The 15,097-nt window shown below is 36.0% G+C and overlaps 4 protein-coding genes across 5 annotated transcripts; 2 read left to right on the top strand and 2 right to left on the bottom strand.

The window, feature by feature from the left end:
• Positions 1–113: 113 nt before the first annotated feature.
• Positions 114–1,975, bottom strand: LOC108219477 (desmethyl-deoxy-podophyllotoxin synthase-like). Its single transcript, XM_017392950.2, has 2 exons — positions 959–1,975; positions 114–858 (listed from the first exon to the last, which is right to left on the bottom strand). The coding sequence occupies exons 1-2, from the start codon at positions 1,844–1,846 to the stop codon at positions 247–249; spliced, it is 1,500 nt and encodes a 499-aa protein (XP_017248439.1). The 5' UTR covers positions 1,847–1,975; the 3' UTR covers positions 114–246.
• Positions 1,976–2,827: 852 nt separating this feature from the next.
• Positions 2,828–5,054, top strand: LOC108217537 (omega-hydroxypalmitate O-feruloyl transferase). Its single transcript, XM_017390365.2, has 2 exons — positions 2,828–3,780; positions 4,105–5,054. Exons 1-2 carry the CDS (start codon positions 3,325–3,327, stop codon positions 4,960–4,962), a joined length of 1,314 nt encoding a protein of 437 aa, XP_017245854.1. The 5' UTR covers positions 2,828–3,324; the 3' UTR covers positions 4,963–5,054.
• A 1,031-nt stretch (positions 5,055–6,085) lies between these two features.
• On the bottom strand, positions 6,086–11,888 carry LOC108219506 (putative protein FAR1-RELATED SEQUENCE 10). Of its 2 annotated transcripts, XM_017392985.2 has the most exons (8): positions 11,720–11,888; positions 10,457–11,553; positions 9,923–10,366; positions 9,159–9,837; positions 8,912–8,953; positions 8,400–8,465; positions 6,497–6,779; positions 6,086–6,383 (listed from the first exon to the last, which is right to left on the bottom strand). In XM_017392985.2, the coding sequence occupies exons 2-4, from the start codon at positions 11,483–11,485 to the stop codon at positions 9,232–9,234; spliced, it is 2,079 nt and encodes a 692-aa protein (XP_017248474.1). In that variant the 5' UTR covers positions 11,486–11,553; positions 11,720–11,888; the 3' UTR covers positions 6,086–6,383; positions 6,497–6,779; positions 8,400–8,465; positions 8,912–8,953; positions 9,159–9,231. The 2 variants fall into 2 exon arrangements, with proteins under 2 accessions (XP_017248474.1, XP_017248476.1); XM_017392987.2 differs by lacking the exon at positions 8,912–8,953.
• LOC108217536 (uncharacterized) lies at positions 6,518–7,231 on the top strand. Its single transcript, XM_017390364.1, has one exon. It carries the CDS (start codon positions 6,518–6,520, stop codon positions 7,229–7,231), a length of 714 nt encoding a protein of 237 aa, XP_017245853.1.
• Positions 11,889–15,097: the final 3,209 nt, after the last annotated feature.

Raw genomic sequence — 15,097 nt, 5'->3', positions numbered from 1 at the left:
CATTGTTGAACTTGCTCTTAAGTCGTCAGTATGTATCCGTGGATTGGATGCATTTTCTGGCACAATAGTATGAAATTTTATTAAATACTTTACGAAATTTTTTGACACGGTAGTATGAAATTTTTTGGCATGATAGTATGAAATTTTATCAAATTTAACAAGGTTAAGAACAACAGTAGCATCTTGAGCATTGCAACTGACATAAATAAGATGATAACCTTATGGTGAGTCTACAAGTTAAGAATTTCAAGGAATAAAGGGGGTGGCAATTAAGTTCAACTCATTTTGTCTCCTGACAGCTGTTCCGAACCCCTCTGACATGTCGAGTTCTTCTGGCTTAACTCCGTCAGCAACTTCCCAGTTGAATTGATACAGAAGTTGGGCTAGTGGAAGTTCAATATTCGCGATTCCAAATGATATCCCTGGACAGGCCCTTCTACCAGCACCAAATGGAATCAACTCAAAATCAGCACCTCTGAAATCTCTTGAAGATCCATAAAACCTCTCTGGTGTGAACGACTCAGGATTAGTCCAATGATCTTGATCCCTGCCTATAGCCCATGCATTCACAATGACTTTGGTTTTGATGGGTATCTCGTATCCATTGATCTGACATTTTTCCCGTGATTCTCTTGGGAGTAACAATGGTCCAGGTGGATGCAGCCTTAGAGTTTCTTTGATTATCAGCTTAAGATACTGCAACTTTTCAATGTTCTTGTCCTGAAATTTGTTATCTCCTTGACAGACCTGTCTAACTTCAGCTTGCGCTTGATGCATTACTTTCGGATTTTTCATTATTTCTGCCATTGCCCAATCTAAGGTCGTTGATGAAGTCTCTGTCCCAGCAAGGAAAATATCCTGATGTCCGAAAAAAAAAAAAATCCCAGCTCAATCACATATAAATTTAGTTCAACTATTTTAAGCAGGTAATCTCAGATTAAAAAAGAGGAAAATATACCAAAATGATGGCCTTGATGTTCTCAGTTGTGATCGGAACTTCAAGGTCACTGCTTTCTTGAAGTTTTAGCAGGACATCAACCAGATCTTCCTCGGCTACTTTACCAGTGCTCCTGTCAGCTCTATGTTCATTGATTATATTCTCAAGAATACCATCTAGTCTCTTATGGATCTTCTCCAATGCAGCTTTTGCATTACTAATCGGATGAAGAAACTTCAGTGAAGGAAATATATCAGGAAACATAAATCCTGAAGCTAACGTCGATATTTCCTTCATCATCTGAATGAAATCTTGCTGATGCTTGCACTTGTGACCAAATGCTGCTCTCGACACTATAGTATTTGTCATAGAGAAGAACTTCTCGGTCATATTAATAGCAGATTTTCCAGATAAAGAAACTGATCGAATAAGCTGCCCTACTTCCTCCTCTCTTATAAAGCCAAATGACTGGACTCTCTTAGCACTCAAGAGCTCAGATAAGCAAATTTTCCGCAGCATTCTCCAGTAATCGCCATAGTTAGCAGATATAATCCCCGTGCAGTTGTAAAACAGAATCCTGGAAGCAAGAAGCTCGGGCCTATTTGAGAAGGCGATGTCATGAGTCTTCATGACCTCTTTAGCTGCTTCTGCAGACGAGATTATAACAGCTGAAATCTCGCCAAGCTGTAGGTGCATTACAGGTCCATAAATTCCAGCCAAGGCCCTCAAAGAGTGATGAGGCAATGCACCCCTTAGTTGTAGTAAGTTCCCAATTACGGGCACCTTCCTCGGCCCTGGAGGCAATTTTGGCCTGAATTGTGCACCTTTCGAGTTGCTTAAGTGCTTCTTAATCGTATACAAGAACAGCAGAGAAGCAGAGATGAGAGCAAAGAGAAGTTGGAACTCCATGAGAAAGTATGACGAAAATACGAGGCTTGAAGATTCTTTTGAACTTATTATAGCTCTGATACTATTTGTTTATCACTAGCCTGCTTTTGCAAGGGTGCATTTGATGCGAATCTTATGTTCAGGTTTGTTCTTAATGCGGAGAAACATATGACTTTGTTTTATTTGTTTGCTTTTTGCTCTTCTCTTCCGTCTGATCCTTTTGTAGTACTGAGATTCGAACATGTCCGTAACGACCAGCCTGCACATGATTATAAACAAAATAAAATACGTATAGTATATCCGGCTCGTCACCTCTGCAGCTGCTTTCGACATTTAATTTTGCGAAGTTGCAGCTTAGTTGTAGTAGATTTCCAAGTGCTGGGAAGTTTTCAGTCCCCTGGGGGCTTGGCTTCGTCTGATTGTCACCTTCAGTGATCTACATCCTTCATATAAATTCGTAAACAATAAGGGAAAAGAAATAGAGGAGACTGGAGAGCTAAGAGAAGATCGAAAATCTGCATGAAAAAGGAGATTTCATAAATCTTTAAATGAGAACGGTTTATCGGGATCATATTATATTCAAACATTCTCTCTCCCTCACTTGAAAGCCTGAAGCCCATTTATCTGTCGAGAGTGGAACATGAACACCCATCTTTGAAGCTTAAACTTGCCTTCGAAAATATTGGGGGTCACAGGGAGTCGAACTCGCGCTCTGATATCATGTTAAGTGACTAATTCTCCCTCAATCGAAAGGACGTCCACAGACGCGGAGTACTTGCCTTCAAGAATATTAGGAGACTGCTTAGATACCATATTAACTTATTAAGTGACCAATTCTTCCGAAAACTCAAGGGCAGGTGTAGCAAAAAGGGTTTACCCGCTCAGCTATCATATTAAGTGACCAATTCTCTCAAAAACTCAAAATGCAGGTGCGAGAAGGGTTTACGAGGATCATATTATATTCTAACAATTTAAATATTTTTATTTGTTTTATATGCGGAGAAACATGCATTTCCATATCTTGTTTTGCTTCTGCAGCTCTCTTCCATCGGATTCCACTCAGTTGACAGTCTTATATGGATCTTTATTGTTCTGCCGCGTCATTGTAGAATTGAAAGTTGCGGCACAAACATCTAACCAACAGAGAAAATACAAGTTACAAACTTACAATTCTCCAGGCCTAGAAATCATAAGTTTATCACACGTTCGACGTTACCAACCAAGTACATTTAGCATCAGGCCGTTAATTTTATCCCTACGAGCTAGATAATCGCGTCTAAAGTGCAAAACATTGACGAACAATTTGGATTCGAATCGTCTTATTATGCCCAGACGTTTCTTGGACTAACTGTTTATTTAATTTACTTAAAAACAGCTTGACGGAGAAGACATTGTTATCTGCTACTATATAGAATATGGCATCCACAGCTCTATAAACTCAACAATAAGTCTTCGAGTGTCTCTGCGTTAGCAGGTGATTTATCAGCGCGGGATTTTCAATGGGAGAAGTATGTGTTAATGATGGTGGTTTTATGATTACACGAGCAGAAGCAGTAATAGTTCAGCCGGAAGCTAAGACGAGTACTAATGTTCAAGAACTCCAGCTGACGAACCTGGATCAGTACTTTTCTCCAGTGGTTCGGACAGTGTTTTGTTATAAAAGGCGAGATGATGATAAGAAGAGTATGGAAGGCGTTGGGCGCGTTATAAGGGAGGCTCTGGCAAAGGTTTTGGTTCATTTTTACCCGCTTGCAGGAGAGTTGACAGTCAGTAGTGAGGGGAAGCTTGTCGTGAAATGCACAAACAGAGGTGTGCCGTTTGTTGAAGCTGTGGCGGATTGTGATCTTGAGGTGTTGGGAGATATCACGATCCCTGATCCTGCAGTGTTGAGCAGGCTTGTTTATATGGATCCTGCTGCTGAGAACATGCTCCAGATGCCCTTACTAACTGCACAGGTAGAGGTCGTTTGACTGAGTTTAAAATTATGACTTATGACTTAATGTGATAAGTTGTGATAAGTTGTGAGTTTAAAATTTCTGTGTGGATAATTTTGACTTACTAATGACTTTAGGTCAGTTTCTGGCTTATTTCTGACTTTAAGCCGACTTCTGACTAATTACACAAACGGACATTTCAGTTTAAAGTCGAAAATGGCTCAAGTCCTGGTTTTAAGCCCAGACAAAGAGGTATTGTCGAATCAGGAATGTTTCGAAAATTCTGTGACAAGGTATAATAAATTTTTTTTGCCTGAACAAGGTATAATAATTGATTTCATACAGGTGACAAGGTTCAAGTGTGGAGGATTTGTAATGGGGATGGCCCTGAATCACTGCATGGCAGACGGGATATCAGCAATGCAGTTTGTTAACGCATGGAGCGAAGCAGCAAGAGGCATATCTCCGACAACGTTACCATACCTCGACAGATCAGCTCTCAGATCAAGAAAACCTCCGATCATCAGCCACCCTCACGACCAGCTCCTCGAAACCAACTGCATTTCCACACAGCCTTCACAAGGCGAAGTAGTCTACAAATTATTCGAATTTGATCAGAAAAAACTTACTAGGCTCAAGAAAACCATCATGCAAGACGGAACCATCACCAGCTGCACCACATTCGTGGCCCTCACCGCCTTGATCTGGCGCGCAAAATGCAGAGCCTATAACACACAACAACAACAACAAGCCAAGCTTTTGCTAGTGGTGGACGGGAGATCAAAGCTGAAAAACCCTCCATTGCCTAAGGACTATTTCGGGAACGTAATAGTCCTAACATGTTGTGTCTGCAATGCAGGGGATTTGATGGAGAAGCCATTATCTCACGCAGCGCAGCTTGTGCAGAATACCATAAACAATGTGGATGATGAGTTCATTAGGTCCGAGATCGATTATCTCGAAATAACTAAAGAAAAGTTGGATTATTCGACAACTCTGTTAGTTTCTTCGTGGACAAGACTTGCGTTCAGGGCCATGGACTTCGGGTGGGGAGAACCGACGCAGTCTGGCTGCGTAACCTTGCCGGAAAAAGAAGTTGCGTTTTTCTTTTCAGGTGCTGGCAAGGCAAAAACGGGAACTACAGTTCTCATAGGTTTGCCGGTCACTGCCATGAAATCATTCCAAGAATTCATACACGTTTAAGTGGGGAGCCTAGTGAAATTCAGGTGGTCACCTTAAATTTCAATATGTATCCATTATTTACTTTTTTTTAATAATATTTAATTTGTGTGCGATACATTCTCCATAGAACATGGAAATACCGAGACTGAGAGGATGAATTTCGGATGAAGAAATGTAAAAATCGTAAATTTATGAAAAAACTCGTACTTTCAAATTTATTATTAAAAATAGAGTAAATGACAAAGTGATGGTAGTTTCTCAAATTTTACAAAATATTGGCTGGAGTTTAAAAACTACAGATTGGTGGCTGGACTTTACCTCCGGCTTTTAATAAGATGGCTGCCATCATGATCCGTTAAATTTCCTCCGTTAAATTAAAAAAAATAAAAAAATCGTGGGTGAGAATTTGTTTGTTATGGAAAATTGAAAGATTATAGAGCTATAGAAGAGGGACGGCAAAAGGGGAAAGAGCATGACTGCGTGAGGGAGTGGTTTACTGTGTATACAACACCTATTTTACTATATTTTACCTTTGCTGTTTTTTTTTTTTTTAGACTTAACGGAGGAAATTTAACGGACCTTGACGGCATCCATCTTATTAAAACGCGGAAGTCAACTCCAGCCACCGATATGTAGTTTTTGAACTTCAGCCAACATTTTGTAAAATTTGGGAAACAACCAACATTTTGTAAAATTTGGGAAACTACAGTCACCACTCCACTTTGTCATTTACTGTTAAAAATACGATCGAAATCAAACTTATTTTCAAAATTACGTTCAAAAGATTACAGCGCATTTACGATTTTACCTAGTGCTATATGGATTTTTTTTTTTGGGGTCTAATATTCAAGTTTTTTGTCAAAAACATTCAATTTATATTTCTGTTCAAATGTTCTTTTCGATAAAAATTCAATCAATTTGTCTATATCATATGAATATTTTGTACATATCATCATTTACGTAAACATATTTTAATGGACCAAAATATTAATATAAACTTGTAAAATATCACATAACCGTGAAAGTAAAACATGAGTCTCATCATCAAAAGGTAAATATTAATTCTTTAGAACTGAAAGTAAAAATATGTATTCCTAATATTTTCGTGAAATCGACTGAGATTCGATTAGCAGACAACTAGTACTACTCATGAATGATGTCTATAATTTAATGAAGTGCTGCTCATTAATAGCCAAATTCGGTGTTCTGGTTGGGGAAAAAATCACAAAACAAGGATAAAATTGCTTTCATTAAATTCTAGCCGTCTCCCTCAGAACAGAGGCCGTAATACGAAACGTGCATAGAGGTTCAGATAAGATACCAAAAGGCTACGTCGCCCTTCTGCACAAGTTAGCCAGTCCATCTCCATATCAGCTATAATTACTCATTTAGAGGTTGGTTGGTTGGCTCCCTTTTAGTGTCTTCTCTTTTATTTACCAACACTGCAGTAAAAGTCAAGCAAACTCATATTCCTCAAGATTCTATATAAGTAGTAGCTATCATGTCTTTTCATGTATATTTCGCATACAACAACTCTTTCTAAGTTTCCGCTTACCTTTTCTTCTTTGTTGGAGAAATGAATTTTCAACTCCAGATTCCAGTTTTGAGTCTGGTTAACAAAATCTTCTTCTCGAAGAATGCCATTCGGATTCTACTATCACTCTTGGTGTTCCCTTTCCTGATTTCACTGTCGCTGCTACTTCATTTATTTCTTTCCACATTTTCAAGCAAACTCTTTAGCTTCTCCACTGAGAGAAACTACGTTTTCCTCCTCTGTAATGGGGTGATCCTTGTAATCATCAAAACCTCTGGCTTGTCTGCTCCTGGTATGGAAAGATCTGGAAACAAGAATGACAAGAAAAATACTCATGATGAAGCATTTCGAAACAAAGATAACGAGAACAACATTCCTGAAGAAGCATGTAGAAACAAGGATGACGATGAAAACGTTGAGAAGTATTGCAACAAATCACTTACATCTAACATAGCGTTGTTAGTAGAAACTGAGACTGAGATTACAAAAACTATTGAAAAATATAATGATATGACAGGAGTGGAAAGTGACCACAATGTGACTTTGACGGCACACTATGGAGTCAAAAGTGAAGGTGACGAGCTCCGTAAGACGGTAAAGGAATTAGAAGAGCAGCAGATATTTAATATCAGAGAATGCGAAGAAGAAAATGAAGGGTTGCTGAGCGTAGAGGAATTAAACAAGAAATGTGAGGATTTTATAAGGAAGATGAAACATGACATCACATTTGAGGATCGGCAACTTATAATGGTTTAGTATCAGGATTCAGTAAATGGTCTTTGTGCTACTGTTCCTAGCTCTAATTAGTTAGTAGAATTACTTGAAAAATTAATCAAGAATTAACGAGTCAAATTTGAATTAAAATTCATGCACACCCAAGTAATCGTACCCACTATTTTTGTGGTGAATGTTAACTTATTTCCAATATTTTCCTAATAATTGGATTTTTCCCTCTTTTTTAATTAGTTTGAAGCATTTCTTGTAAAATTAAATCAAAATATTCAAAAAAAACAATTAATATTTTATTCATTAGTCTCGATCACTTCAATAACTAATGTTTATTTTCTACTTCTCTAAATAAAATAAAATTTAAAAAATTCCATAATTCACAGGTTCAATATCCGAAACAAATTATTTCGCATTTATCCATTCTGTTGACCCCTACTCTTCCATATATGCAGAATACAAAAGAAAACCCTTTCACTTCAGTTCTAAACCCCAAACCCTAGCACTTCAGTTCTAAACCCCAAATACTAGCACTTCAGTTCTCTCACTCGCTCGAAAATGAGACAAAAACACGCTGTTTTGACCATAAGCCGGAGATATTTCCTTCTAGGAGGGGTAACTTTTTGTAGTAGTGTTTAAGTTTTTGTAGTACTGGTTCCTTTTGTAATGTTATGAGACTTACGGGTTGCTAGAATGCTAGTTACAAAATTTATGGCGTCAAGATTATACTATTGAAAGAAAACAAAATAAACATGCCAAACTTTTATAAGCATATTCAATTTTACCATCAACCAAGTCAGTGAAAGTATTTGATACATATATAAAAAACACTCACACGGATACTAGTGTATCATATTTCATATTTGTAACTAGACTTTCAATAAATTCAGGAAGCATGATTTGAACCCAACTACAAAAATGCCAAGTTCTTTCTCAGAGACTGCAGTCTCTCGGAATTCATTTCAATTCAAAATTTAAAAACAGATGATTAAGGAAAGCGGTAACAGAAACTGAGTGATATATACTAATGCATGCTGTAGGTGAAAGGAATGTAAAAGACTCTAGCCTTGCATTTGGCGCTTTTAGTAAAATTATACTAATGATACCAGAGACTCATAGATGAGATACATTAGCAATTAAGATAAATCTAAAAGCTTACAATATCTTATTTATTTTGACAAAAGGATGATATACTTACATATTTAATAAACGAACATTACTTCTCGGTCAGAAACCGTAGAGAGACTGCTTTGCTGCATGAATCCTGTAGATTCGTATTAGAGATATAATAGAAACAAACATCTAGAAACTTAGAGGTGAAGATATCATCATATTTGAGGATAAAATTATTGAATAGGCATGAAATTTTTGCAGTGATCATATAATGCATCAGAAAAGAAAAAGGTATCTAAAGACTAAAGCCTCTATGATCAGCTCAGATTTAAGTATGAACTATGAATTCAGTATCTATTGTGTTGATACTCAGTATCTACCTACTTGCTTGATGTGGTATTCAATAAAGTCCGATGCATTTTCAATAAATTAAGACCAAAATTGTGCTAGAGAGCAGTAGATGAGACAAGGAAAGTTTCAACCAAAAATAAAACTAGCAACTAGCACTTGATTTTCTGACAAAGAGACAACACATTTGTACCAAGTAAACATGCAAGAATTACAATGAAACACGTCCAAAAACAAGAGAGGATGCACCTGTGCATAAAATTTCCCAAATATTGCGATGGCTGAAAGAAACTGAAGCATAAAGAAACAAAGGAAATGTGTAAATGAGAAAACATAAGTCAAGCATTCAACATATACTGCATACACCAAAATGACAAAGAATATTTATTCACAGCCTCTATGACTTGCAAATAGTTGATGTATGGACTGATTTTGTCAATTATAAAACAACAATATCTTACGCATCTTTGCAACAATATTTGATGTATGTTAATACCTTGTTCAGTAAGATCAGGAGCCAGATGAAATGCAAAATAAAGTCACATCGGCCCCATTTACATATGTCACACCTAATAGTCAGCGGCATTGTTAGGGGCCAAATTCAAGGGAACTTCATCAGGGATAGGCATATCACGGACATGATCAAGTAGTTGTGTAAGTTCTTTATGAACATAAGAGAACCGATCCTTAGAAATCAATGACTCTGAAAATAGAGCTTCGGTAAGAGACTGAAATGCTTGAGAATTTTCATTGCTGATGCCTTGAGTTACTTGATCATCCAAAGGAACTAAGGCACTCTCAAGCCGCCACCGGATAGGAAAATATCTATCAGGAATCTGAAAGCAATTCTTTACTATTAGTAGTCGAAGAACGTGCCTGCATAGGCTGCCTGAGTGTTCAAATTCCTTACAGGAACAATTAACAAGATCATCTTCTGAATTACAAATTAGAAGACACTCTCCTTCCAATTTCTTGTAGTGTCTCACAAGATATGTACCATTAGCCATTTCTGTTATCGCATACTGCATGGACAGCACAATTTCGTGCTGCAAGAAACTGAAGGAGTAAGGTGTGAGAAGACCTCTTGCATGTTCTTCGATAGGCAAGCATGTCTTAGTAGGCATACACAAAATCTTCCCTTTATTTTGATTTACAATGTTGGCAGCAATTCCAATCTGCAAAAGTTTCATATAATATTCAGATTATACATCAAAGATGTCTAGAAGAGATAACTATAGAAGATAATGTGTACCAATAAACCTGTTCAAAGAATATCTGCAAGCATGATTGCTTGCTCAAAATACTCTTCAAGAATGTATCCACTAGCTTATAGTACTCAGCCGTCAACATACGACCAAGAAAGTGACCTCTAATGTAGGGATATGACCAGAATGCTCGATAAGAGAATAGAAGTGCAATGTGTTTATCAGAACAAAGTCCATAATGAGCAACCACATTATTCCACTGCTGTTCGAAATCCTCTATGTTCTCGAGATGACACAGCATATCAAACTCTGATTTGAACTCTGCATATTGCACTGAGAGGGGCACAGAGAACCAGCTAGATAACTTGCACATAATATGCCACACACACATGACATGTTTAGAACTTGGTAACTCAGAAGATATAGCATCTTTGAGCCCCAAGTCTATATCAGTAACAATGGTCTGTGGACGAATTCCTTGCATAAATTGCACAAATACCTGTCAAAAGTACTCAGAAGATAATTAGAAGAGGTGTGCACAATATATATGTGTGTGTGCAAAATAATTACATGAGTTTGCATTACAAACCTCTATTGCCCAAGAAAATGACCGAGAGGTTTCATCTTGTAACAGAACACACCCAAAAATAACAGGTTTGCCGTTATTATCAATACCAAACCAGACCCCTAAAAGCAAATTATAGGTGATGGAGTGATATGTAGTATCAAAAGTAACTACATCTCCAAACACCGAAAATGCACGAATTGACTGGCCATATGCCCATGCAATGTTTTCAACTTTTCCATTTTCATCTGTCGAAAAATTATACACAAATCCCTCATCCTTCAGTGATGTAGCCTTGCAAGCATCTATAAATTCAAACATATCATTTTCTCTTTTCTCAGCAAGTAGAACATCGTTTTCTTCAACTGTTTTTTTACATGTCCTAACAAAATTGCGAACATCTTTTTCAATAAAGGGTAATTGTCCTGGTTGAACACCCTTTTCCAGCTCCAACACCTTCACTATCCTATTAACAGGAAATCCAGCTTTCGACAGCAAAAGAATACGTTCCTGATCAGCCTCCTGTATTTTCCTATAAGCCGGAAGTAAACGAACTTGATCATCCTCCAACAACTCATGGTTATGAATATTACTAAACTGAGACACATACCACTGCGTCACACCATCCACAACTTCCTTTGTCAAGTACAATTTCGCATCACACCCACACCGCACCGACTTCCTATCCCTCGGGTGTTCCACATTCGCCTTCTTCCTCGGCTGATTAAACCCCGACCTATAACACACATAATCCCTCCTATACACCCCCAAATTCTGACTCTCAGTCGACCGCGCTTTCCTTATCGAAAACCCGTTCTTACGAGCAAAACCGCTATAATACTCAAACGCCTCATCGTCCGTTATAAAAACCTGCCCCACATACGGCATATAAACAACATCGGGCGATTGCACCACTAACCCTTTCTCATTCTTATCCGATTTAGCCCCATTTTCACCATGATCATCACCCTCATTCTTAATATAACACTTCCAATCTCCACACGGACACTGCTGCCGCCTAATCCAAACATTACTCAACGGTTTCGACGTCATCTTCGATTCGAATTCACACAATTCGCTACAACTTCAACATCTAGCTAGGGTTTATAAGAGCCACATCTCTGACAAAATAGCATATGTAATAATTAATTTCTAAGATTACTTAATAGAACACAGTAGCTATAAGAGATAGTAATCTAACAATAACGAATTAAATTGATTATCCCAAATGAAATCACTTAATTAATTCTGATAAAAATTCATGAAATTAATTGAGTGATTACATACCTGAGAGTGGACATTACAGATGGCGATGAATTCAAACATAATTATTACATCTATAAACACGAGAGAGAGAGAGAGAGAGAGAGAGAGAGAGAGAGAGAGAGAGAGAGAGAGGTGTTAAACCCTGCAAGAACCCCTTTTCGACCCGATTCCACTTACAAAAATAAATTAGGTCTCTGCTGATTTCACTTAATTATAGTTTTTTAGTTCCATTTAAATTTAAAGCAAGTAATTTTCGATATCTTAGACACCCCGTTATCATATTTTTCGTGAAAATTATACGTATTCAATAGCAATTACACACGACTACAAAAGGTCTCTGCGATGAATTTGAAAAAATACTATGGAAACGAAACATTATTAAATTTAATTTTGATCATATAAAAAGAATATTAAATAAAAAATAATTTATGAATATGTGACTTTAATAAATCTTAAATAACTTTCATAAATGAAAGGTTCCAATTTTTTGAATATCTAAAAATGAAAAATAATTCGTATTATATGGGATTAAGAAAATATTACTCACTCCTTCCCAATAATTTGTATGCAAATAGTTGGGACACGGAGACCAAGAAAAAGTATAAAAAATGAGTAAAGTTATATGAAAAGTGAGTATAGTTGTGAGACCCGCTTTTATTTAACGGTTTTTCAATGGTGTGCCCATGGGCACATGCTAAGCGCGGAAAATTTTGTGCTTAGATCATTTTGATTGGTTCCTCCCTATTGATAATGGTGGACCCCCCTGCAAATACACCAACCACCCCAATCAAAATCTCCCAAATACAAAAATTTCCGCGCTTAGCACACTAGACAAACCGTTTATTTAATAATATATTTAAGATAGTGGAGGAATGTAATAGGTGTAATAGTGTTTATATTATTATTATAAAATGGAGATGATAGAAGAAAGTAGTTGGTTTAATAATGTTTTATATTATTAAAGGTTATTATTCTTGTAATGTATACAATTGGCGGGACGTCCCAGAAAGAAAATGAATGGGACAGAGGAAGTACCGATTATGGCAGTAGAATGATCCGGGTGATCCAGGGTACCCCTCTGCTCAAGTACCGGATCATATTATTTTTAGTTTGTCCAGATTTGGGTCAGGAATCGTTTTATTCGGATATAAACCGATCTCGGGTATTTGAGGTTCAAATCTGAACAGCATATAATCCAGTATCGGATTTTCTATTTTTTAATCGGGTAGTTTATGATCCATCGAATATGAGCCGGATATGATCCACTAATATTAAATATCATTATTATTTCAGTTGTTCAAATAATTATAATTTAGTCTAAGTAAACATAATATTATAAAGTATAATAATTTTAAATTAAAACTTATAGTTATATTGGTATATATCATTTATTAAATATATATGAAGATAATAAGCATGATCACATTAAATAAATCATATTTTATGAAGATATAAACTTAGATAAGATAATAAAATTTTATAAAATGATGACTATTTGCTTGCAAATATGACAGTGTTAAAATATAGTAATATGTATATGAGTTTGAATCGAACATGAACTGTGGATCATATTCGGTTATTCGGGTAGGATCTTATCATGAAAAATTATATGAGATCGAATCTGAGCGGGTACATTTTAATTTTTCCGTCAGATTTGGATCGTTTTCAAAACGGATATAAGACATGTATCATATTTTGGAGCCGGATATGAGCCGAGATACCCGATAGTCCACATTGATTTACGACCCTAGTAGTCCGTATCGATTTACGGCATAGTACCGATCGAGGATCGGTAATTTGAGAATCGTATTCAAACAAAAATCACAAATATGTCCCGTGTGTCAAAAAAAATTGTCATATGCTCTTTCTCAAAAAAAAACACATGCAACAAAAACACGAATTTCGCTTTTGAAGAGGATTTGAGAACTATTATAGCTGCACACTACTGTAATCTCTTTCGTAAACAAGATATGAAGTGATAATTACTTTGACCACCCTCTAACGACTAACGTTACAAAAATTTAATTTCCTCACCATTTTATTGTTTTAATGTCGTCTGACCTTATAGAAATTAATAAAAAACGTTTAAAGATTTCTTGGCATCATTTGTTATAATATCTCGATAGATATCTAGACAAAAACAACGAAATCTAGATAATAACTTAATGAGTCATTCTAGTGCTACATTGATCATGATTTTTGTGAAATAGATCGTGATTATTAATGAGATTTTAATAAAATTCCTTCATCTTAAAAAAAATAGTTGCTAGTATGTGCCCTGCACACCAGATAATCGGTCAGTTAATAATGAATGATGATATTTGTTAATATTGTAATTATTTAAATTTCTCTCGATGACAATAATTTTCAAATATATTATTAAGTTCTTGAATTTTTAATATGCAATAAACTTTATTAAAATCTTTTTTATTTTAATAATTTAAATTTATAAATTTAAATAATCAAACACTCTCGATTGACTTACGAGTAAAAAGCTATACAAATATTTCTAATAACTTATTAGCCTATATCATGTGTCATGCACAAATGACACTTTTGTTGTTCATTCTGCAGCTAGGAGGAAGATCTCAAAATACAAAACCACTCGGGTCACATTAGATTCTAACTGTGTATCAAATAATAACAAATTACAGAAATTATTTTTTTAAATAGAGTACAATGGAGAGATGAAAAAATAGATGTCTAGTTTTTATAAAATGAAAAAAAAACTTTACATGCTTGGTATAATTCTAAAAATTCACCAATAGTATCAACCCTGGTATACGTGACTTGACAAAACCGACCCATTCATCTATGTCAGCATCTTCGGCATTATCAGTAACGTATATACGTACTTTGAGGAGCCTTGTATACACTATTTCATAAGGGAACCGTTCTAGCAGGTCATCCAGTCACTTGACAACACATGGACAGTATGATATATAAGATTCCCAATGGAAAATAACCTTAATAAAATAATAAATTTATATGCTAAGATTTTTGGTCATACCTTTGTCAAATTGTATTCACGATTTAACTAATTACGGATTTTCATAAGTGTTACTTGTGTTACATTTGACTGACAGAAAGCATTAGACCCAGACTTCTGAATTAGAATATGGTTGGTGAGTGCAGGTGATGACCAAATTAAATCTTCATCAAGTACAGGATCACCACCCGGAAAAAGTTTCAAAGAATTGGGATATAATTTCAACAATGGATCCCCTCCTAAAAGTTTGGCAAATGTATGTTATCATCACCGTCAAGTGAACACCACCAATATAACAATATATCTGTTTTAAAGAAATAAGTCTTTGTCAATGAGATAGCATAACTCAATTTTAAAAAAAAGACTTATTTTTGGACAAATGCTTACATTGCCATATACACCACGACGAT

This window comes from Daucus carota, chromosome 4 (genome assembly GCF_001625215.2).
Source record: "Daucus carota subsp. sativus chromosome 4, DH1 v3.0, whole genome shotgun sequence".
Classification (NCBI taxonomy): Eukaryota; Viridiplantae; Streptophyta; class Magnoliopsida; order Apiales; family Apiaceae; genus Daucus; species Daucus carota.
The sequence above is the reverse complement of the archived record's forward strand: the minus strand, read 5'-3'. Positions and strand labels throughout refer to the sequence as shown.

Excerpts from the sequence above, each read along its gene's own strand:
- LOC108219477 (XM_017392950.2), bottom strand. The coding sequence starts at position 1,846 with ATGGAGTTCCAACTTCTCTTTGCTCTCATCTCTGCTTCTCTGCTGTTC. Across the intron at positions 859-958 it reads ACATCAAGGCCATCATTTTG|GATATTTTCCTTGCTGGGAC; the intron begins GTATATTTTCCT and ends TTCGGACATCAG.
- LOC108217537 (XM_017390365.2), top strand. The coding sequence starts at position 3,325 with ATGGGAGAAGTATGTGTTAATGATGGTGGTTTTATGATTACACGAGCA. Across the intron at positions 3,781-4,104 it reads TGCCCTTACTAACTGCACAG|GTGACAAGGTTCAAGTGTGG; the intron begins GTAGAGGTCGTT and ends GATTTCATACAG.
- LOC108217536 (XM_017390364.1), top strand. The coding sequence starts at position 6,518 with ATGAATTTTCAACTCCAGATTCCAGTTTTGAGTCTGGTTAACAAAATC.
- LOC108219506 (XM_017392985.2), bottom strand. The coding sequence starts at position 11,485 with ATGACGTCGAAACCGTTGAGTAATGTTTGGATTAGGCGGCAGCAGTGT. Across the intron at positions 10,367-10,456 it reads CATTTTCTTGGGCAATAGAG|GTATTTGTGCAATTTATGCA; the intron begins GTTTGTAATGCA and ends TACTTTTGACAG. Across the intron at positions 9,838-9,922 it reads TGCAGATATTCTTTGAACAG|ATTGGAATTGCTGCCAACAT; the intron begins GTTTATTGGTAC and ends AAACTTTTGCAG.